Below are 24739 nucleotides of genomic sequence, written 5' to 3'. Positions count from 1 at the left end.
TGACATTGACCACAATATAGGGGAAATGGACTGAAATGGGTTACTAGATTATTCAAAACTACTCTGAGGGAAGTCTAAAAGTGAAAACAGTAAGAAGAGACAAATTCATTGCTGAGAGTGAGATGCCATCTAAACATGAAAACGCATTCATTATTTAGTTATTCCTGTCAGCTGAAGGTCATTTGTTGAAGTTTGTTAGATCACGGAGCGCACAGGAGGCTGCATTCCAAGTTTCATTTCAGTCTTTCTTGAAATGAGCAAAATAAATAACCATTTTATTTTCCTGTCAACCGCCTTTCTCCACCAACTTCGCTATCAAGCACTGTTTCCTTAAAAAACCCCCACTAAAAACAGGCAAGAAGATCACCACCTGACCAGTGGTGACGAAACAGATTGGGTCTCCGGGCGCCGGTCGGATGGCGGCCCACCGCTCCTGGTCTGCCGTGGAGGAAGGTGATCAGGATGGGATAAAGGCGGAGGACAAGTTTCACCAAAATCTGCATTGTTGTGTGACTAATAAAGGGGATTGTCCCTCCGATTCTTCTCAAAGGCACATTAATTTGAAACAAATTTGCAACCAAAAACAAGTCTGCTTATGTGCGCTTGTCCAGCTTACTTACCGCAGCATTCTGTACAAAATCATCAAAATCGAAAGCCATACTAGCTGTTCAAAGAGAAAACTGCCAACCAAAATTACCAAAAACCTACTAAAGTAGAAAAAAGGACGGATGAGCCCCCGTTTTATGTTACGCCCCAGTCTAGGGGAGCAGGGATGCAACATAAAAGAGTGACCACACAGGAACAAACAAACAGTGCGGAAGCAATACGGCCAGGGCCGTAACACCACTATGAATCCTTCAATGTAAGGTTTCTTAAATCTTCTCCAAAGAATTTGTCGCTCCAAAGATGCGCAGTATACATGGTAAAAATAATTACAGAGCAGCAGAAGATGTGCAATGCTGATTAAATATTCATCTGGCTCACTGGGATAACATCTGTAGACCACTGAATTCAGTACAGCTTGTTTTCCATGAGGTACTTGATCCAAATGCTGAAGGCCTTGATTCAAAACTGTGGAGTTGATATGATTAAATTATTCATATATCAATCAAAGTTTATTTGGGAGAATGTGAAACCTGAAATTGACGTGACAGATTAGATCATTTTACTACAGAAGACTTATTCCTCTGTACACTTGCTGGAAGTACAAAAACACAAGTTGAACTGTAGTGTAACAGAGTGGAGCGTCTTCCCTCACAAGTGATCTTTGGTTGAGTACAAAGTGCAAGAGCGCACACAAACCTGACAACAAAAAAGTTTTTCTTATTATCAAATTACTCATTTTGACATTTGAGCCAGCTAAAGCAATGCACCAGCTGAAAATGCAGATTCAATAACAGATTTGATTCAATAACAGACCTCAGTGAACCTGTGTAGTATTTAGCATTTTTTTACATTTGCACACTCTAATTAAAATGCTGAGAGCGGCTCTGCAGCAGCAGGAGGCTGAGACGGACAAAACACAGAGGATGAGCATTTCATTTTAGACTGTATGGTCCAAAATATGTGTGGAGCAGCCCCGACCTGGATTCAGGACACCTCTCGTGGAAATATCAGTTAGTGAAAGTGCACTGATTTTACATTTAGTTGTTATTACACTGATTAAAACTAGTCCTTTCAAAGTCACCTCACAATCATGTAATGCGCTCTGTGACCAACAGTAGACTAGTAGTAATATATTTGAAATGACCACACTGTACACAGTGTAAATTAATGTCAGAGCCCCCCCCACCCCCCCTCCTGTAGAAGCTTTGTAGACGCTGGTCACATCATCTTTTCCAACATGTCTTTGCAAACAGATACAGCAGTCTTTTATTCAAAGAGAGAAATGAAATACCTGTACAGTGATTGCCTGGTGATGGAATAATAAAGTCCTGAGTGCATCATATCTGGGTTTCCTGTAACAGCAAATATTAAACATTACGAAAGAAGCGACAGAGACGGCAGCAGACAGGTAAGCCTAGTTTTCCACCGGCCATCCAAACAGTCCCTCCAGTGCCAGACAAAAGGAGATTGAATTATACCTTAGGAGAGGAGGGGGGCTATTTTGTACTGTGATACACCAGGGAGAGCCTTTGTGACTCTTTCAGCGCCTTTCAGAAGCAGGATTATTTTTTATCTTGCCAGACGGCCAGCTGAATGAAAGATCTTTTCTATCATTTTCTATCTTCTCTATACTTTTAACTTCCTCATTCTTTTTTACCTTCCATCTTTTGTTCAATCTCTCTCCCTCCAAAGACCACCTATTTATATCTTCTTTGACATTCCGAGGGCTTCTTTTCTTTTGATGTAATGAGGAACATTTCAGATCAGTGATTCTGGGAAAAGAGGAAAGAGGAAAAAGAAATCCGTATTCCAAGAGTGGCTGAGGAGCATGTTTTCAAAACAATTCACAGTTTCTGAGATATGTGCGCTGATTAAATAATAAGGGCTTTAAACACAAATTAAATTAATAACTACAAATTTGACCACCAATATGTTCACATTTCCAATTAAGGGGCTCCATTTAGAGTTGGTTGGTCAGACATGGATTACATGAAGAGCTATGCTGAGATTTCTTTTTCAACAAAAATCTCCATTAATGTAAGGTTTTGAGTGGCAGATGAGCCTTGTTAATGTCTTAGCAGCCAGCCAGAGTGCTTGGGATTTTATTTTGATCATATTGGATAGTAATAGACTAATATACTAATAAGTTGGGTCATGGTGTGTGCCAAATTGAAAGAGATTATTTACTCAGTTCAACATCATGTACCAAACAATTTGGGATAAATTCAGGTAAAATTAAACTGATTGGCTAGCTTTATTTAAAAAAAAAAAAAAAAAGGAGTTATAGTATAGTTAAGTAATATGTTTTTTGGATGTAAGCATATTATTTTGTTAAACACTTTAGTTTTAGATTAGTTTCATGTATTTTAGACTACAGCCATGCTTTAGCAGATGACTGTAACATGCATACCTTCTCTGTTCACCTAATTGTGTGTCTATTATGGAAATTATAAACTGTAAATATGTAAATGTGCGTTCCTGTCATATTTTATTAGGTCCATCTGAAACTTATGGCAACTAATAGAACAGTCCTCCATAATAACATGCTGATGTTTAGCAGGTATAATGTTCACTATGTTAGGAAACTATGTAAGACCCCCACTAAAAACATGCAAGAAGATCACCACCTGACCAATGGTGACCAAAGAGATTGGGTCCCCGGGCGCTGGTCAGATGGCAGCCCACCGCTTCTGGTCTGCCGTGGAGGAAGGCGACCAGGATGGGTTAAAGGCGGAGGACAAGTTTCACCAATTTGCATGGCGTGTGATTGCATGTGTGTGATTGTGTGACAAATAAAAGGGATTGTCCCTCCGGTTCTTCTTCTAGCATGCTAACATGCTAATCCGCTTTGTTTTGGACAGATTGAGATTTTAACCTGATGATGGCACTAGATGAAAAGTCAGAGGATCACCAAAGTGATCGTGTGTGTGTGTGTGTGTGTGTGTGTGTGTGTGTGTGTGTGCGTGCGTGCGTGCGTGCGTGCGTGCGTGCGTGCGTGCGTGTGCTTTGACCCACTGGTTACACTCGATGAAAAGTGAGATGTTCTAAGTCGCTACAACAAGAAACGGATATTTGTAACAAATTTCATAGAGGTCCATCCAATATTTGTTGAGATATTCAACTAAAAACCAAATAAACTCGCCTTGCTTTCTTTAAGCCTAGTGCTCTTTGTGCATTGCCCGTGTTGAGATAGATTATCATGAAAAATGTAAACTTCATGATGCTGCACCTGGAATTAAGGCAGTAGGCTTCAGACCATGAATGTCTGTCCAAAATTAAATTTGCAACCGTCAAATAGTTGGTGAGATAATTCAGTCTGGACAATGTGGTGAATGAACTGTCAGGCCAACATTGCCATCCTTAGAGACGCTGCTGGCATGACTTAAAATGCTTTGGTAAGGTCCTAATCTTATAATGCACGAATATGGGAAGTTTTTGGTTTAATGGATTTGATTACATTTACAGAAAATGATGCTCTTTAGCAGAAAACTCTGAACCAAACCCAGCTGGTCTTTCCATGTCTCTCAGAGAGTTATATGGTGAGTGCATGAAACACACATGGGAGCTGTTTTTCTTTCTTGACAGCCTGCTTCCATGTCTTAATTTTACTGGTGTAGAGTTATTTAAGATTGTGAGGGTAGATGCAGCAGATGTGTACAAGACCTTTGGATTGACATCTTTGTGTCCCAGTGGGTGTTGCTAAGGGAAGCTGCCGCCTGGAGGTGCTCACTTTTAGAGGAACGGAGGAAAAGGTGAAGTTCTTTTGGGAAACTGAGAGAAAAGAAATCATCCCTCTATTGTTATCAAACCTTGCTGAACTCCAGAAGGTGTAAGGAATGTCTCATCACAGCTATGCAGGCTGTGGGCGCAACATATCAAAATAACTGCGCAATTAAGCACTTTCTCTTGAGTTTGGTGGTAGTGGGTGTACAGTATGGTGTGGGTTTCATGTATGTATCTGTCAAATTAGATGTTGTCTGTCCAGTTTGATGTATGTATTTGTGCAAGCGGGGGTTTTACAGAAGTTGGATACAATTTTCTTTGCAGAAGGACAAATAAATCTAAGCCTAATCTAAAAGATATTGTATAAAGAAACGTCCCACGTTTGACTTCTGATGGTCAGTGGCACTGCCAGCTTCCCCACCTTCATTAGGCTGCTTTGATTGATCCGCCCCGGCCTCAGGTTCCATACTGATCTGACCAATCAAAGTCACTTTGCTGGAGCTGCACAGTAAAGCAGTTTTCAGCCAGTTTCACAGTGATCAGATTATGGCCCCCTTGCTGTGTCCAAGGGGAGCACAGAGGAGAATTTGAGGGAGGGAAAGCTCCCCTTCCTGGGGATGTCTGTGCTGTGTTAGGGCAGGACCAGGCTTCTGCAGGGTGGAGAGCAGCCTGCTGATAAAAGCTGAGCCACAGGAGTGTTTGAGAGGTGCGGGGTACTATTCACCTTGGAGCTACTGCAGAGCAGTTTCACTGGGATCTTAAGAAAACGGCAGGCAGGCAGAGACCCTTTGAATTCACCACCCCAGCAAAGAAAGGTCTACTTGAATGGCTCAGGAGGAGCTGCATGCTGAGTGAATGTAAAATGAGTCGATGGCAGTGGAAAGCAATGAAGACGCTTCCATATGCATGACTTGGCCCCTTTTCTCCACTTCCCTTTTCACTCTTCTTATTTTTGTCTGTGTTTAAGCCTGTGATAAAGCCGCCCCAGCTCAGCTACCTTTGCCTCTACTTCTGCCACAATAAGCCAAGCGCCCATTTGACTAGGTCGTCAGCTCACACCTCTGCCTACAGTATATCCCTCCCCTGTAATGAACCTAGCTTCTCATCTGGGCACAAAGGCCTTTCAAGACTGGGAGGTATCCTTGGAGACAGGAGAGGAGAGGAGAGGAGAGGAGAGGAGAGGAGAGGAGAGGAGAGGAGAGGAGAGGAGAGGAGAGGAGAGGAGAGATAGGAAGTCAATGCTTGGTTCTACTATTGAAGTAAGCCAAAGCATTTCAGAATAAAATGCTGCTACACTTATTCACCCTTGAATAATCCAGTTATGTTGCACATCCTTGTCTATATTTGTGTGTGTCATTGGGTGCACTATGACTGGCAGGTGTTTATTTTTTTGTATCTGAAGATTGTCAGTGTGATGATCTATGACCACTGACTCCTTTCCATACTGAAGAGGATCAAACCACAGTGTTTTTACACCAAGAGTGTGTCAGTATTAAAAAAAAAAAAAAAAAAAGATATCACATGTATGAGGTCCAGCACTCACACTTGTAATGCAATGGTGCTTGTCACTTACAAGCCTCGCATGGTTGAAAACAACACTTGAATAAGGAATAAGTGCAGCCTTTATTTAGAAAGTTGGCCTTTAAACAAACTGCAACTGCCCCACCATGGAGAAGTGTCAAGGTCTCAGTGTGATAATGATCTCAGCTCTGAGAGAAAATTGCCCTGCTCAAGCTTCTCCGACACTCTCTCTGCAGGAGAGAGATGCATTCACTGAGACTTGCAATGTTCACAGACAAGATGGCTCATAGTCACAGATCCACACTCTGAAGACGGGGCCGGGTCAGCCAATAAACTCGGAGGTAATGGTCACAGAGTTTATCATCTCCCCTGTGACTGACTGCCACTGATCTGGCACGGGGAAGGCCCATCTTCTCCAATTCTCTCTGCCTTTAATAAGCAATTTTCCCTCCAAATGAAATCACTGCCACATAGATGCTAATTTTCAACTTGAGAAAATATTTCGCTATGATCCATGATAGAGACAAAATAGCCTCCTAATTTCGCTAACAGGCAAGTGATGAGCCATGTGAGAAATGCAGTGCCTCGGGTCTGACTTAAACTTCTCCCACTATCTACCACACACACACACACACACATTCACACACACACTCACGCTGTGTCATTATGGCTGGCTCATTGTCTTTGTACATTGATGCAGAAAGAGTCCATAATTTATTTCAATGAGTCAAATTTAAGACAAAGCGTACATGGAAACAAGTAAGATATATTTCATATATTTTCTCATATTCTGATGGGAGCTCTCCCTTCGTTAACTTTGTTCGATTCTCAGGAGCTGGCAGCTCGACGTGATGGATGATGGTGGTGTGTAGAGTACCTGCAGTATAAGTATAACATGCTATATGCTGGAGGATGAGTGGGTCTCAGAAGACCCACATATTCCCACATGCTAATAGACAGAGCCCACATATATTCTGAAAAACAGGGATTCTCTATCACTCTTTCTGTTTGTCAGACAAAGTCATACGCACACATTCTCTATCTAGTCTATTAAGCAAAGATGGCTAAGAGGACAGGAAAGGTGCACAGGTAAGGATTTGCACAAGCATCCAACCAACGAGGACCAGTGAGGTTTCTTTATACACAAGTACAAACAGAGCTATTAGAGCAGCTACAGTAGCAGCAGTGCCAAGATGAGTATAGAGTGAGAAAAGGTACGTTGTGTTTGATAAATATTCCCTTTGCTCTGAGGACAGCTGTTTCATCAGTTTCACACAGAACCTACAGGGTAAGAAAGATGCTCTTTGTGAAAGATCATGGTTAAGGTATAAATTATGACAGCCATTTATTAGATATTTAAGGCAAATTTCAGTCAATTTTCAGTCTTAGAAGAAGAAGAACCGGAGGGACAATCTACTTTATTTGTCACACATCACACACACACACACACACACACACACGCCATGCAATTGGTGAAATTTGTCCTCCGCCTTTAACCCATCCTGGTCGTCCTTCCTCCACGGCAGACCAGGAGTGGTGGGCTGCCATCTGACCGGCGCCCGGGGACCCAGTTTCCTTTGTCACCATTGGTCAGGTGGTGATCTTCTTGCATGTTTTCAGAGGGTTTTTTTAAGGAGGATACCTCAGGTGAACACGGGGAGAACATGCAAACTCCACACAGAAAGGCCCCTTTCCTCAAGCAGCAGGCACCGAAGGCATGGTGGAGGACACGGAAGAACCTTTGAAAACCTTTAACTTCCTTCAGGAAGTCATCTCTGACCACCACATTGAGGTGCAGCAAGCACTTTTCTTCAGCTCACACCTTAATTTGACTGAGTCCTCAACCACCTTGTGAGTTCCTAGAAGAACGACATGCCTATGAGGGTTCTTTGAAGAACCCTGATTGTGTCTAGGCTTACCCAATGACGCTTTAACTCAGGAAAGCACTGCGCTGCATTGATCTCCTGGGATGGGGAAGGAAATTACAACAAAGAAATGAAAATAAACTAGATGTCAGTGATTTTTTTAGATCTTAGATGATTTAACTTGGTCATGTATTTGGTCATTTTTCAGCGAATTTTCTTTAAGGCAAAGTGAATTTGTGTTAACGTAGGTTGATTTGGTTTGGCTTTAGTTGAGCAATGTAGTAGTTCAATCCCTCAGATGGAAAAAGTCAAAATAGAGACGGAACTGGCTAAATTCAAATGTTCTGCATCTGACAGCTGTTACATAAAATTCCTTTCAAATTATTAAACTTTCACGCACACATTCATACACTGGTGGCAGGGACTAGCGTGCATTCTGCCACCTGCTCATCAGAAGCAATAACCATTCACACACAATCACACACTGATGGTGCAGCATCTGGGGCAATTTGGGGTTCAGTATTTGTCCAAGAATACTTCGACATGTAGACTGCAGGGGCCAGTGATCGAACCACACGTTTCCCAGCTCCACCTTTAAACCATGAAAATATTTGAATAAACTCAGGGAGAAAGCGCTGTATGCGAACATGTGTGTCCCAGCAGCCCAGCAAGCTTGTTCAGATGTTTTTCCTACTCAGACATCTCACACAACAGATTCACTCTCATTTTAATCCATGCAGCCGTCTGCGCCGGCTCCGTGCAGCCTCACACTTCAGCTGTGTCTCATGGGCAAAATGGGCATTTATTTATGCTTCAAGTCTTTTTTTTTTTTTTTCAACAGTACACACATAAACAGGAGTCTGATACCCAATAAAAACGCACTGAATAAATATATTTATGTACATTTTTCAACCTAGGCGAACACGTAACACATTACAGTAATCCGATATATGCTATATAATACAATATACCAAAAAATGTCAAACATTTAGTCTCATTTTCTCCATATTTAACACTGCAAGTGATGCCGCATCGGACCAACGGCAGTTCTGCTCTTGTCTTCTGAGGTAAGTAGACGTCTCTCTACTGCTAACTGTTTAACAGGAAAACACACGTGACACATGACAGCTGGTACAGAGTTTACACATTACAGTTAGTACTGCCTTTAGGTAGCATTGCTGTTTGCATAGTTATAATTACTAATCATGATAAAAAATCACAACTAGAATGTGTTTTACAGTACATTTACATCTTAATCCTACCTCCATTGCGCCAATGCTTGAGTCTGGCTTTGTTTTCAGCAGTTTTAGCTGTTAGCCAGCTTTAAGACAGGAAAGCTAACTATAATCTATAATCTGAGTCTTTGTGCTATAAACTCCTCTCACAAATGTGCAAAAGGCTAATTAGTTAAGTGCCAGTTTGTTTCTGTGACTTACATTTGTAAGTCGATAGCTGCAGCTGTGTGCATTCAACTATGCAGAACTGAAATGTTTCCAGAGTTTATGAACATTCTTTGATGATTTTGAGCAAAACAGTGATAATTAGTAGATTTTAGATTGAACAAATTTTGACCAGCTGCACACTGACAGATGAAGAGAAGAAGATGCTGAAGCTATGCTTGATTGATGAGTAAATGAAAATCTGAGCAGAGTGCAAGACTTGTCTATGGATAACAGTTTTAAATTATTTTAAGTTAAGCAATGACGGATGACATTTGAAAGTTTAATATGAAAGTTTGGAGTGCATTGTTTGCACAGAACCCAGACCCTGGATTTTGATCTTGAATCCACTGCTTACTCTTACCTGCTGCCACACTGCTCACCTGAAAGCCATCCAGACATCCAGCTACTTCCTCCTACTGCCCTCTGCCCACCAACACCACAACATCAACCTGTAGGGTTCCGACTCAACATGTCCTGAGGGGGAAAGTTATTATCATCGCTCCCCACTTCCTGCTTTTCAGATCTTGGTGGTTCCTCGTGAGGAGTTATGAGATCAGAGCCTAGATAGCTAACATCAATTTTGCACATGTTGTGCATTCATGTAATAATCCATTGCACGAGGTAGCTGACTGATATATAATGGAAACTGTCAACAGCGATTAATTATTTTTTGATTAATTTCGTCTTTAAACCATCCAATCCAACCAGCCAATCAAAGTGCACAGTATGAAATGGCCAGTAGGTGTCCATCTATATTCAAAGTATGTGTTAGGCTTTTTAATATAATTAACTGTCAACACATTTTGACTAAAATTACACAGTCATGCAGTTCTATGAATGTTGTGCGTGACAACAATTGTTAAATTATTTTAGAATAATTGTTTTGTACATATTTACAGTCATGTGGCTGAACATTCATTTAAATAGTAATTCAAGCAATTATCATGAGGAATGATTTTGTTGTTAACTGTTAACTGTTGTTTTCTTTCTGTTTTACACTACAGAATTAAGAAGACTGGAGTTCTGCACAGCACTGCTACATAAGTTTGATTATTTCTGCCATATTGTGCCAATATATCCAGCTAGTCGAATGTATTTTTACCAAATAAAGAACTGAAGTGAATACTGCACTCTCAATATGTCAAGTGTGGATGTCTGTGTTGCTGTGAAATCTGGTGGTGACAAATGTGCCAGTAAGAGTCATCACATGCTTTTTGTGTATTTTGTTAATTATGTGTTGTTGTTTTTTAAATTATATTTATTTCATTATTAATTTGACACCTCATTATTGTATTATCCTTTAAACTCCTAATGTGTTATGGAAAAGAAAAATGAATAAATTATCCTTAAATTAAATTTGATTTGCTGACATAATCTTTTGGTTTAGTAGTAGCAGTAGTAGTAAGCAATAATAGGCTGCAAACTTAAAAATGCAAATATAATCAATCGACATAATCTGCAGCTTCAATCAATCCACTTTCAGATTCTGTGTCAATTTTGGGATGCATCTGTCATTTGAGGTGCTGAGAATTGTTCACAACTGCAACGATGAAGCCTTCTAAAAATGTTGAATTAATTATTTTTATTGTTGTTGTTGTTATTTCTGAGAACATCCTGAAGCTGTCTCACCAACATGTGCAATTCAGTCTTTCAAGCTGCAAGTTGCTTCTACTTTTCCCTTGAGCATTAAATTATAGCTCCCATCAACACTACACTCAAGCCTCAAGCCAATTTTCTCTGCATACTAATACCTTTGAGCATAATAAATTATTTCACTTTTCATCGTGCACACTCAAAACCTGGTTATGCTATGATATACATTGTGTGGAATGGGAGCAAAAATATCTGCATGTTGTACCATATCGTTTAAAGAAAGTCATGCAAATAAAAGGTTCTCATGGCTGGCTTTGTTTGAAAGATCACACCATTTTCTTTGCTGCGAGACGATGTGTGTTTGATTCTGCATTCCCTCTATCTGCCAAACAGGTTATTGCTGTGTTGTTGGTGCGTACTCCCATTTGAGTGATCTGACGCTCAGCACCTCACAGATAATGTTCTCATTACTGCTCAGACATGCTGAGAAGAAAAGTTCGACTGTGTGCTTGCAGTAGTGTGTTTGTGTGTTCGTATCTGTGTGAGTAGGCGTAAGTCATGCGTACATATGCTCCTTGGCATACAACAGCGATTCTTTTGCCATGCAGATCCCTGCACGCTCGTTTCAGCCATATAGTATGTCTTTTAGAGTGTGTGAGATGTACATGTTGGGTTGAGCACAGCATTAGTTGAGAGTCAACGCTTCTGCAGGATGGAGACAAAGGGGGAAATGGTCCTTCTCATGAAAAGCCTCCCATGGTATATTTTCAAGACAGAGAGAAAGAGAGAGGCGATGATATATGAAACCATTATGCTCCTAACACCTGAAACACTTTGTTCAGCTGCATGTGTGCCATTACTGCCATTACACTATGTGCTTCAGGCTCGGTGGTGACAGAGATTGGAGGACAAAGGAAGTGGAAGACAGAGGAGTGAAATAGAGGGAGAGGAGTGGGATGACCCGTGTGATAGAGAGGTTGCATGATGTCATGCATTACTGATAGGAAGAGGAAAGGCTGCTAATGTGATGCTGCAGATAAATGATGAATTTCTCCAGCCCTGCTCCAGGGGTGGAAGTGATCTCTTTAGCCACAGATTACAATTGATACGGAGGTAATGCCATCACATATGGTACTCTTATAGGATACAGATTGCTGACGTCGGGGTGGATGTGGTGCATAGCCTCATGTGCAGATAGGATTTCTAGCAGTGTATATATTTAAATTATAATAAAGGTAATCCCAACGTTGTGACAGTTAGCACTGAAAGCATGTAGGCTATTGTTGGCATCTTCATTGTATCTTTATCTGTAGCCAAACATGCAAGACATAGGACTTTAAAATCAATACCACATTCTTTCCCAGACATTAATGTGCATAATTACAGTAAACAAAAGAGACCACTGCTGAGAAAAAATGTGTCTAATAAGGAAGATGAAGACAGCCAGTCATGTCAACCATGGTTTCACTTTTTATGCTAATCACAGTTCATTTGACAGTGGTACTTGTATACATATCACCTTCAAGGAAAGGCTTTCCTGTTTTCTTGTGATTTGAATAATTTGTTAGGCCAACTGTAATTGTACTTGTATTCATGAATACAGGTAGCAAATGCATTGAATGCTCCCACTAATACTCAGGAAAGCATTTTTCTGCATAAAGTTAAGTTGTAACATTTTTAGCCAACATTATGAGTTGTCAAAGCTGTGTTTAGACATGAGCCCAGCAACTGCTCCTCAGCATGTGGAGCGTCTCAACAGGAAAAAGGAGGCCAAAAGAGATGTGTATGCTGAAGCTATGTTGAACCTGAAACATCTCTGCTCCCAGACAAATGTGTCAAGACAATACTGGAGTCACAATTACAGTATTATACACAGTACTTGAACAATAACGCAGATAATCAAAGTCAGTCGATGCAGAGAGCCTCTTTTATCCCTGTATCTACAGAGTGATTTTAGTATCTATTGGCATTTTCAGCCAGAGGTTGGCAATGTCACCCCGTTGGTTGGTTTTGGTCTAAACTGAAACTGAAATGTCTCAACAATTATTAGATGGTCCTCAGAGAATGATGGCTTTGGTGGTCCTCTGTCTTTTCCTTGTGACTTTTAGTGAAATGTCTCAACAACCAATCAACAGATTACCATGAAATTTGGTTCAGACATTCATGGTCCCCTCAGGATGGATTGTAATGACTCTGATGATTGGATTAGTCCAATACTTTATTTTATGAGTAAATACTCCTAAAAACTAAATCCATTCCCATCAGCCTCAGCTGTATTTTGTGTCAAGTGCAAATTAGTAAATGTTAGAATGTGAACATGTTAAACTAAGATAGAGCATGTTAGCATGCTAACAAAGCACTGCTGCATTGAAATACAGTATCAGAGAGCTGCTACCATAGCTGTAGACTGTTAGTCTTGTTGATCTGTTGCTTAAGCACATTTTCTATAATTCTATTCAAAATCTCCAAATATCACCTCATCACATCAGTTCACATAGTATAACACAACAATTGGTTTGGTCTGCTAAATGTTGTGACACACTTATATTACGTCCTTTAAAATTAAATGCATTGATAAGTTGCCCCCATGTTGACATTTCCTCTGGTCATTGCTTAAACTGAGGCAAAATCCTTCATTTCCTTCATTCCTTTGATGTCATTTAAAATGTGGAAGTGTTGAGTTTCCACCTGGAAACTACATTTGCCAACTAATAGGTAGCACAAAAATGAATGAATGAACTTGGTAATCAATGAGTTTCTGTAAGATAACAATAGCAGTTATGTACAGTTTGTAGCATACTTATTTACCCACCATTGTCCATGGCAAATCTCTTAGCAGTTCAGTAAGCAGAGGAAGAGGCAGACTGACTAAACAGGACAGGGTTGTGCCATTCTGGATTGAAAACTGCTTGTTTGCTGAGTTGATACTGTGCATATTTTTACTGTACTCTGTTAAGCTGGCATGGTCCCCAAGGTTATCCCGGATGGATGGCAAGCAAGCTGGACTCCTAAATATGTGATGTGGGTCTGCTGCGTGGATATTTGAGGTTGACTGACAGCATATAGCCAGAGTTAAAACTACCTAAACTGGTATTTAAACTGGCAATCGACCATTTTTTGCGTACCCTATGATTATAAAGTTACAACATAATGGCTATAGTTGATGACACCATCAGCATTTAGATTGGTTCCCAATAAGCTTTGTTTGCCACCGGGTATGAGGGAAAAATAAGGGCTGACTGGCAATCCAGTCCGACTGGCAGCATTGGGGTGCTGAGTAAAACATAAATATAACAGAATGTGATCATTTGCTAATCCTATTTGACATATACTCAATTGAAAACAGCACAAAGACAATATATGTAATGTTTCACCTCATCAACTTCATTGATTTTTGTAAATATCTGCTTATTCTGAATTTGATGGCAGCAGCACTTTTCAAAAAGTTGGGACAGCAGCAACTAAAGACTGGAAAAGTTGTGGAACGCGTCAAAAGCTTTCCACAGGTAAACATCAGATGATAATTTAGCATAATTGTCATTTGTAGTAGTAGCGGGAGATGCAGTGATGATCACAGGGAGTCCGTTTTTGACCGTGTTTGTCTTTTCATTGGGAGGCTGGTGAGATCTTTCTGTAGCTGGATGCAGAAAAAAGCCATCTACAGTTTTAGAAAGATGACTGTAAATAAGAGCTACCCCCACAACACCATCTTTATAATTCATTTTTCTTTCCATCTGCACAGCTGGAAGTTTCAACCACAGACTTGATTGGAAACCTTGTGGAGGGACCAGCCATACTAGTGATCACTGTCATCGACCAAAATGACAACCGGCCCATCTTCAAAGAGACACGTTACACAGGAGAGGTGCTCGAGGGATCTCCTACAGGTAGGTGACATTGTTATATTGAAGGACCCCAGAGAGAACTGGACTATTATTGGATTTAGCTGGACAGCAATATCACACACACTATGATTGCTACACTTGAGATGTCCTCTGATCTTAGGTTTCGAAGCGGTTGTGTTGATGATACAGTTGTGTCTGAGCCAGGTGGTTGGATGTGTTGTTGAGGGGATGGAGCCAAATGCACATTGCACATATACACTATATCATGAGTCCGCAGTGTTATTATTTCAGACACGAGTCTCATTGGTGCATATTTTTAATGGCAGTTGCAGGCTGTCATGAATATTAGATTGAATTCAAATTCATGTGAGCCTTTAATATAAACATAATGAAAACATTTTGGATTAATTCAAATGTAAATATATGTGGATCAGCATTTACATCTTAATAAATGGGACGCTCAACTCTGTCTTTATAGTGATAGTCATGCTATGTCTGCGGAAGTGAAAACAACTTTGGCAAACCTGAAGACTGAAAATGTCTGACGCTGGCATTTCCCCACTGTGGCAGTGTGACAGACAGCATTGTGCCACTCCCTGCCCCCCACTCTCCTGTATATCCTTTAGAAGAACACTGCCATGAAGGGACTGAAAGCAACACATTTTTTTTTAACAGAAATTGCCCCATTTTTCTACACACAAAATCTTATTACATCAGAATGACTTGAAAGATGCTACACTCACAGTGGCAGTAAATATCATCATATTAGACACGTCACCTCTGCTGTGCCAGCACCTGAACGCAGCACTGTATAATCTGATGTTGTTTACCATTTGCATGAGGCTACATTTTAGCTATACAAATACAAAATAAGACCCACATAACTGTAAGATCTCTACTGGGGTAGGACCCTCAGCACCAGTTCTCAGTGCAGGATCTACAAGAGGTCTAATCAGTGGTGGAAATATCAGCCAGAACTCACTGAGGACATTCACCTGAAGGACTTTTTTTTTTTTTTTGGTTTGCTGCAACATACATGTTTCTGGTGCTTTTTCACACCTCACCTTGACACTAATGATTGTTTTACATTTATTGATCAGCAAATACGTGGTTGGTCGAATGTATTTCCTGCATTCATGAAACACGAGTAAGCTTAACCAAGCATAACCCTTTAATCCATTCACCCCTCCTCTCTGTGTCTGCAAAAGCTAAATTAAGAGCAAATTGAGATTTTATATGAGATTTGAAGACAAAGCTAAATACCATTTATAACATTGACTATAAAGAGTTTTTGGACGTCTCTTTGATTCTGATGATCGATATGCCGCCTTATGACAGATTGTTACTCTTTGACTTTATCGCAAGAGACTCTGAACGACCTTCCCCCTCCCGTCCCATCTCATGGTCAAGAGTTTAATGAATTTTGAGGCATAGCTGGCAGAGTCTTTGAGAAGACTCCTCACCTCTGGCTTCGACAGTACATCTTAACGTTCGCTGAGATGCTTTTGTCAGTTTGTCACAGTGGCTTCTTTCTTGGTCCTCTGAGCTGTTGTCACTGTTGTTGTTGTTGTCTGTTGCTGTGCGTGCCCTCACTGGGCTGAAATAAATAAGTGATGTTTGAATGTACAGTGCTTCGTTTTTCAGGAAAGATGGCGGTGATAAGCTTCTGTGTTTGGAGCAGAGGAAATTAAGATTCCAAAATGTTTTTTTATTTATGTTTTTAATGATATCTGCGTACAGCTGTGGTGTACATACAGTGGGTGTGGCATGATGCCTGGGTGTGGAGGCGGTCACACCCTGAACAAACTGTGTGTTGATCACTGCCAGGTTCTGTTCAATGGTTTCCTACAGGGCCAGTGGATCAGAATTTCTGCACCTTCTACACATGAAAATTGGTTTCTTCAGCAGTGAGGCTTTGTGGTGTAGCCACTCTGGACTGCCTGAGCAGAAAATGAGTTCCCACCACACTTACTAAAATGTATTCTTAGTCCCACAATGTTTCCAACTGTCTTAGTTGCACCACATGTCGTTGATGATGAAATTAGTGAAAATCAGTTGCTTCACCCTGTGTGCTCCTGCTGCTCACCTTGAACTGCGTTCCACTGAGTCAGTGAAATAAGAGGCCCTCAGGCCTACCTGTCAAGCCTCTTAAGGGCAAACATGCTGCAGCGTACGGGTTGTTTGAAGACTGTAGGTCCCACTCAGATGGTTAGAGGTGGAAAGCACAGGCACTACAACAAAACCTATGCACGGCAGATTCTATGACGGGTCTCACCATGTTTGTTCTCACGTCATTAGCACAAAAGCCAACAGACAAAAAACCTTTATCGCCAACTGAGCTTCACAGATAAGAGGGATTAGTCAACAAGCAGGCAGACGCAAACACGCACATGCACACACTCTCACACACAGACAGCTTCCCATAGAGACGTTTTGAGCGGTTGTCAACTTCATGCTGAACTTGTGTTATGAATCACTAATACAGACGTTGACTATGCAGTGGTATGTATTAGGTAAGCAACAGCATGTCATTACCGGCTATACAGAGGCGGATAATGGGCTGACAAAGTTGCACAGTCGAATCTTGTTAGAATAATGTAGTCAATCTAAGTGCATTTTGATGTTGTGAGCGGCAGAGCTGACATGATGAAATCTAATTGGCACCGGAAAAGAAGCGTCGATTGGCTGTTTATTCAATGATTCGGACTCCGATAATGTGGATTCCTGACCAAATGTAGAGTAAGTGATAGTGGTTTTAGTGAAATTGTTTACAGCTTGGCTTATTTGCACACTCGCTCTCGACTCTACATGCAGCCTGACATGCTTACGTAGTTTCCTGTGTATTGAGCAGGGAGAAGATGAGCCCACTCGGACTGAATCTGAAATATGACAAATTCCCCAGCAGGAATTTATTTATTATTGTTATATTTCTTTTATTGGTTTGGTCTCAGTGGGGGCCAGACCTCACAAAACACCTGACTCATCAGAGCAGCTTTTAGCCCTGACTCTGACTTTAGTGGACAAGTTAACACAGACTTCCACAAGCTCAGCACCAATACATTTTTAAAAAGTCATTTGACATTACTGGGTTAAATCTGACATCATCTGCCAAGACCTTCTTGCTTGACTTGATAGAATTGAATTTGGTTTTATATGGAATTATTTGACACTGTGTCCTTTATTTAAGAAAAAATAAATAAATAAAAATAATATGAAAGACGTTCAGTAGATGCTTTTATAACCCCGAGCTTCCTGCGAGATGCTACTGGATTATTGCCTGGTTGAATAAACCAAAGTGAGCAAAACAAAATGAACTGAAGTATGATTTTATTTCCAGTATGTATATTCTGACAGCTCCTTGGTACCTTGGTTGCCATGGATGCCAGATCCAGTTGAGCTCAGAGATAAGATGAAGGATGCAGCTCTGTGTTTCATGCATATGCCTGCACAGACATGTTCTAAATACTCCCTTTAGCCAACATGTCAGTTCAGCATCAATGATCTGTCTAGTGATAAGTCAATCATTCAGACTGTATTTAACTGTTTAATCTAAACCAAATGATGCTGCAGCTATAGACTCTATTACTTACTGTCTCGTGGCAGTAAATAAATAAATGGATGAGCAATGATTTCTTGAAGTTAAACGAGGACAAAACTGAAATCCTACTAGAAATGGTGTTTAATAATCTGGGGAAATTAACTAAATCTGATTAAATCTGAGGTTACAAGTCGCGGTGTCATCCTGGACATAGATCTTGGCTCCAAGTCCCACATCAGCAAGGTGATGAAAACTTCATTGTTTGGCCGTAAAGCAGGACCATTTCTAAACCAAAAAGATGCTGAAAAACTGATTCATGCCGTTATTTCAAGACACGTGATTACTGCAAAACATTATATACGCTGAGAGACCTCAGCTCCTTCAAAACTCTGCAGCTCGGCCATTAACCAGAACTAAGAGGGGAAAGCACTTCAGCCCAGTTTTAGCTGCTCTGCACTGGCTTCCTGTCGCATTCAGGACTGATTTTAAGGTTGTTCTCCTCGTATACAAAGCCCTTAATGGACTAGGACCAAGCTACATCGCTAACTCCCTCTTCTGTTATTTGCCTTCAAGAACACTGCGATCATCTGCTGCTGTTGTTTCCAGCAGCAGTCGAAAGAAAACAGGGGATGCAGCCTTCGTCAATTACGCTCCAAAGCTCTGGAACACACTACCTCTAGATATCAGGGAAGCAGCTCACTGAATATTTTCAAAGGAAAATTCAGAAATGTAGCTCTGTACTTTAGTCTTTCACTCGATATGACTTCCTGAAGCGGGAAACTATTGTGCTTCACCTTGCACTCACTTGGTGCATGACATTTCTTTCTTGTAAAGCACTTTATAAAGCAATTCCTGTATGAAAGGTGCTACTTAAATAAAGTTTATTATTATTATTGAGGCTGAGTCCTTCTGAAGTAAAGATGGGGAGGGGTTCACCACTCTGTGACAGACTGTGCTGGCAAATAGAGCAACTACTTTAGAATAATGTTTCTCACTGTAAAATTGCAAAGAGTTCGGCGATTTCATTGTGTTCGGTACGTAATGTCATTAAAGGTTCAGAGAATCGGAAGAAATCTCTGTGCACAAAGGACAAGGCATTGACAACAGACATGATTCTTTGGTCGACGTCACCGCATGGCTTCAGGAACACCAAAGGCCATCGTCTGTGATCACAGTTCATCACATCCACAAATGCAAGCTGAAACTCTACCATGCAGAGAGGAAACCGTATAAACTATGATGGTATGGGGATGCTTTAGTGCACACACCACAGGTAACCTACCTATTTGTGAAGGCACCATTAAGGCTGAATTATACAGGGTTTAGAGCAACACATGCCACCAAGTAGACTGCGGCTCTTTCAGGAAAGGCTTATTGCAGCAAGACAATGCCAAACCACATTCTGCACGTATTAAACAGCATGGCTCCTTAGTGAAACTGTCACCTGTCTGTAGTCCTGAATTGTCACCCACTGAACATGATTGGCGCATTATGAAATGTAAAATATGATATAAGGAGACCCTGAAGTGTCGAGCTGCTGAAATCATACACCAAGAATGGGAAACCGTTCCTCGTTCAGGATTATAGCAGTTGGTCTCCTCAGTTCCCAAACGCTTACAGTGTTGTTCAAAGGAGAGGTGAGCAGCAGAGTGGCAAACATCACCCCGTCCCAGCTTTTTTGAAACGTGTTGCTGCCATCAAATTCTAAGTGATGATAGAAATAACAGTATCATTTCTCAGTTTGATTTGTTGTCTTTGTGCCATTTTTTAATTAAATATGGGGTTTCTGTGTTTTGCAAATCATTTTTTCTCTATTTACATTTTACAGTGTCCCAACTTTTTTTGGAAACGGGGTTGTAAATGAGAGTGGGAGCAAGAAGATTCATAATGGAAAAACAAAGTCTACTTCAGGTTGATAGGGCTAACTTGTTTGCAAACAGTTGCTTATTTGCACATCCAGCAGATACAGAGCAGCATTATCATTCATTCAGAGTCATGTTGGTGGTGAACCTGTTGAGTTCAATATTCACTCTATCTCACCAACTCCTGAGAGAAATATCTGCCTCTTTAGCGGCTAAATTCTCTCTAACATCCACCAGCTCGTCTCTAACTGAGTCTGTTTGCTAAACAATGTGCTGAAACCTGCTATGAAACTCTTTACATTTCCATAATTTTCCGTGGGTTCATCACTATGAGCAACAAGCGCTCCTGAAAAAATGATTTCTTATAAATCCCTTTGTGGAAAAATAATTTCCTCGCAGCAGTTGTTGTCTATGGACGTCCTCATCTCAAAGGTCAAGAGGCCAAACTGCATTGAGGTCAGCGAAATTAATTTTTCAACTTGTTGCAACCACAAATTGATCGTCCGGCACTTTTATTTCTGTGTACTCGGGCAGTCAAAATGAAACATTATGTGATTACATTTTTAATATTTGCATATATAGTGTGTTTTGCATGCGTTCATTTTAGACTGAATATATATGCATGTGTTCTTCCACAGTTTGTGTGTGTGTGTGTGTGTGTGTGTGTGTGTGTGTGTGTGTGTGTGTGTGTGTGTGTGTGTGTGTGTGTGTGTGTGTGTGTGTGTGTGTGTGTGTCTGTGATCTGTAGCAGTGTGCTGTGTGTGTTACACAGTAGCGGCTGCATGGGCAGCAGGGGAAGCTGTAGGGGAGAATGTCACAGTGCACTGACATTTCTGCGCAAACTGATAACAAAGACAGCCAAAGCCTGAGTCTCCTGGCAAGCTCTCTCCTCTGTCTACTCCTCCACTCTTCCTTTTTTCTTTGTCCCTCTTTATCTCATTCTCTTCTCCCTTCTTGCCTTGGGCTTTGTGTACACGCTAACCTAGTCTCCTTTTCTCCCTACTTCCCAAAATTTACTGTTTTTCCATCCTGGTCAGTCCTTCCTCCGCGGCAGACCAGGAGCGGTGGGCTGCCAGCCGGCAGCGGCGCCCGGGGACCCAGTTCTTTTCGTCACCACTGGTCAGGTGGTGATCTTCTTGCATGTTTTTAGTGGGGGTTTTCATGGAGGATACCCCAGGTGAACATGGGGAGAACATGCAAACTCCACACAGAAAGGCCCCTTTCCTCAAGCAGCAGGCACCAAAGGCATGGTGGAGGACACACCCCGGCGCCCACAGCGGGAATCGAACCCGGGGCCTTCTAGCTGTGAGGCAACCATTCCACCGTGCCACCAAAATGCAAGGGGTTGGGTTGCCTGCATCATAACTTTTTCAAACCAAGTGTGGACCAGACTGTTTGTCTTTATTTACTCCCTCTGACTGCTATCACGAACAAGCAAACATTTCAACGAACAACTTTATTTTTAATGGAAGGATAAGCAGATTTTATTCTATATATTTCTAATCGTTGGCAGCTGTGAGGTGCACTGGTGGGATTTTCACACCCACATTATATTTGTATTTCTCCACATCAAAATCAATCGTGTATTTCATGTGCATCACTAATCTGCATTTTGAGTTGTATTTCACTTCCCATTCCCGTAAAATTATCCAAAGCGTACTTGCAGTGAATTGAAAGCTGGTCTTGAGCCATTTGGAGTGGTGAAGTGTCAAAGCTGTGAAGGAGAAGGTTTTTATTTCTGCCTGAATATTTTTTGTAAAAAGATGCTGTTTAAGTGAAGATTGATTTGAAAAGTCTGCACTGGGGTTTAGTTTACATCAGTGATGGTGATGTAACTGTAATGAATCAGGTCATTTACTGTAAGTAAGTGTCAGTTAATATTCATGTCATATGATGGAAACCAATGGCTGTCTGAAAAGAAAGATTAGAATGAAAGTCTGTGGTCTGGATTGATGTGCAAAATCACCTGTAATGTCATGTCAGATGCATTTCAGTATTTAACTTCTGCCTGGTGAAACTACCCAAACAGCTATCTGATGATACTTAATCTTCCTCCTCTGAGCGACGGTATGGTAATGTTACATTTTTGAGTAGTTTCCACCGTGTCAGATATCTCTGCACTTTCACTCCTCCATTTGTTTTGAAAGTTACTTGGGAGTCATTGTTGCAAAATACTAACATCACTAAAAGTCATGCATATTGCCAATTAATTTGCAGAGAGAAAACTGTTTGATGTCGAGTTTAGGGATGGAATGGTGTGCTGCTGGAAAATGACTGTGTTAAGACTGTCATGTTTTTGGCAATTTATGTTTATCTTCCCTCTGCCAACACCATGCAGGCAAGTTAAACCTAGCATCTAGGTGATATATCTTGTATAATTGGACATGATGGGATATAAATGAAGATATTACTCATAGCTGAGTCTCTGTTTGTGTTCCAGACTAATTTGTGTTTATATCAGAGGTAATTAAGGCCTGAGTTCCTGCTGCGAAGGGAGAGAGGGATGGATGTGGTCCACTGTTCTGCTCCATCTCTCTCTCCCTCTCTCTCTCTCTCTGTCTCTCTCTCTCCCTCCCTCCCTCCCTCCCTCGCTCTCTGTCACCACTAACCCACATGCCATCACAAAAATGGGGCCTATAAGGAGCACACATTGTTGGCAGACCTGCTTTATGTTGACCACTTGTCTTCACCCGTACCCTGTGTACAGTTACAGCATGGTCTGAACTACAGTCATTCACATGTCCTCCGTCCTTTGCCCCTGTCCTGCAGTTTGTCCTTACACCCCTGCCACGGTCCCTCTCAAAACACATGCTTAGTCCTCTGCTGCAGCGTCTCTGCTGCCCTGTACAATGCTGGGCAGGACTCACACTGCCAGCACGCCAGAGAAAAACGTCAGCAAAATGAAAGGAGAACAACAACAATAGCTAATTGCTAGCTCAGATAAGTTTTGTGAAAGGCTTGTACAAGAAGTTGAGGCAGAGGGTTGGTGGGGTGCCAGCAGTAGTCAGTGGGTGCAGAGAAAGCAAGTAAGAGATTGATTCAGGAGATAGATAATGATTCAACTGAGAGATTACACCAAAACTGGCAGGTAATTTGTAGCATGATGGTGCCCGTTTGTCCCATTATGGTCTCTGTCTCTGGCTTTCTCTCCCTCTCTCTCTTTGTTAGCTGGAGCACAGTCTGTCCAGCACCCCACCAGGTGAACTGCTGTCCCACAATGCCTCATTATCAGCTTGTCAACCTGAGAAAGCCTGGCAAATTAATGTCCAAGGTACTGTATCTACTGAGGTGCTGTCCAATTAACTCTAGGGCATTGTTGTGTTAGGATAAATTAGTTTTGGGTTTTTGGTTGGTTTTTTTTTGCACTTATGGATGTGTATGGACATGATGCCATTCAGCTGAGTGAAGTAATCATCCCACCTGGTCGACCTTTATTTTCCTCTAATTATTTGCTGCCTCGTATTTAGTCTCAGTGTCGAAACTGAAAGTTATTAAATGATATGCCAGTGACATTTCCAAGTATGCTAAATGATAAATCGTTGAAAGTGTAAAAAAGGGAACTGTTAACATATCGATGCAATGTGATCTAAGTCCTTATGGCCACTGGATAGACATGCATGCTCCAGTCCAGTGAGAAACTCACGTATTTATATGCATCTGTTCTCTTTTCACCAGTAAGGCGTCATTGATTTTCTTGAGCCTTCTTAACAGAGCTATCTTCTTTTGAATTACCATTGGGAGCGATATGCATTACACCACTGAGAGGGAAAAATTGCATTCTAAATGGGCTTTATTTTCAGCAGTGATTTGATCTGAATACATGTGAATATGACTTTATTTGAATACATTTCTGTGGTGTGGAGTAAATTATTTTGCTCCCTCGCAGGCTTTATGTGATTCTGTGCGTCATTCCAAAACTAAATAGCATCAACATCCATCTCTCTCTCTCTCTCTCTCTCTCTCTCTCTCAGCCTTCCTCCTCTCTCTTTCTCCCCACCCCTCCTCTGCTTGTCATGCATGAGTGTTATGTAGATGAGAATTTATTCCTAATTTCAGAGAGACAGACTTGCCCAAAAGCAGAATGTGAAGCCCCGAAAGTATAGTTGTATGAAGGTGTACAGAGGATTGGGAATTCAAGGTGTGACAATGGCTCAACTCTTGGCTTCCCTGGTGGCCGTTCCACTACTTGAGTGCTGCTAATCTATTAAAGAGTTTCTATTCTCCTTTGCCCCTACACAAAGTCCCACATCAACTCGGGCTTGATTATCTGCCCCTCTCTCCGGTTCAGCAGGGACCTGCTTCTCTCACTCACACACATGCACACGTGCATACACACACACACACACACGCTCAAAACCCTCGGAGTCCAACCAGACAAACCAATCTCTCCCCATCGTCCCGTTTCCTCTCCCCCTCCCTGACAAGAAAAGACAGCCATTACCCCTTTCAAAACCCCCACTGCACTCCAGGTTCTCCAATTTAGATTATCTCCCCTCTTTGTTTCACAAGACTGGTCCCAGCCATCATAGCCCCTCTCTATTGTTAACCAGCCTCTCAAAAGTCCACTTTTTAAAACATCTCCAAGCAGAGACTGTCTGAACAGACAGTGAATTATATAGCAGTTAATGTCACTACTTTGTGTGTAAGTAAACGATCGGTTCACAGTCTTCAAATATTACTACAATTTGAGTCCAATGTAAGATCAGGGGGATGAAATCCACAGTCTGTGTAAAAATGCTTTCGA

General features: G+C 41.3%; 1 protein-coding gene across 1 annotated transcript in view; it reads left to right on the top strand.

Annotated features, from left to right (window-relative positions):
- Positions 1 to 24739, top strand: part of cdh13 (cadherin 13, H-cadherin (heart)) — a 244259-nt gene that overhangs the window by 70309 nt on the left and 149211 nt on the right. Inside the window, exon 7 of the mRNA XM_070971981.1 lies at positions 14493 to 14637. Coding sequence (XP_070828082.1) covers positions 14493 to 14637 — 145 coding nt within the window. The remainder of the gene's footprint in view (positions 1 to 14492; positions 14638 to 24739) is intronic.

This window comes from Chaetodon trifascialis, chromosome 10 (assembly GCF_039877785.1).
Source record: "Chaetodon trifascialis isolate fChaTrf1 chromosome 10, fChaTrf1.hap1, whole genome shotgun sequence".
In the NCBI taxonomy this organism is placed as follows: Eukaryota; Metazoa; Chordata; class Actinopteri; order Chaetodontiformes; family Chaetodontidae; genus Chaetodon; species Chaetodon trifascialis.
Note: the sequence above shows the minus strand (reverse complement) of the source record. Positions and strands in the feature narration are given on the sequence as shown.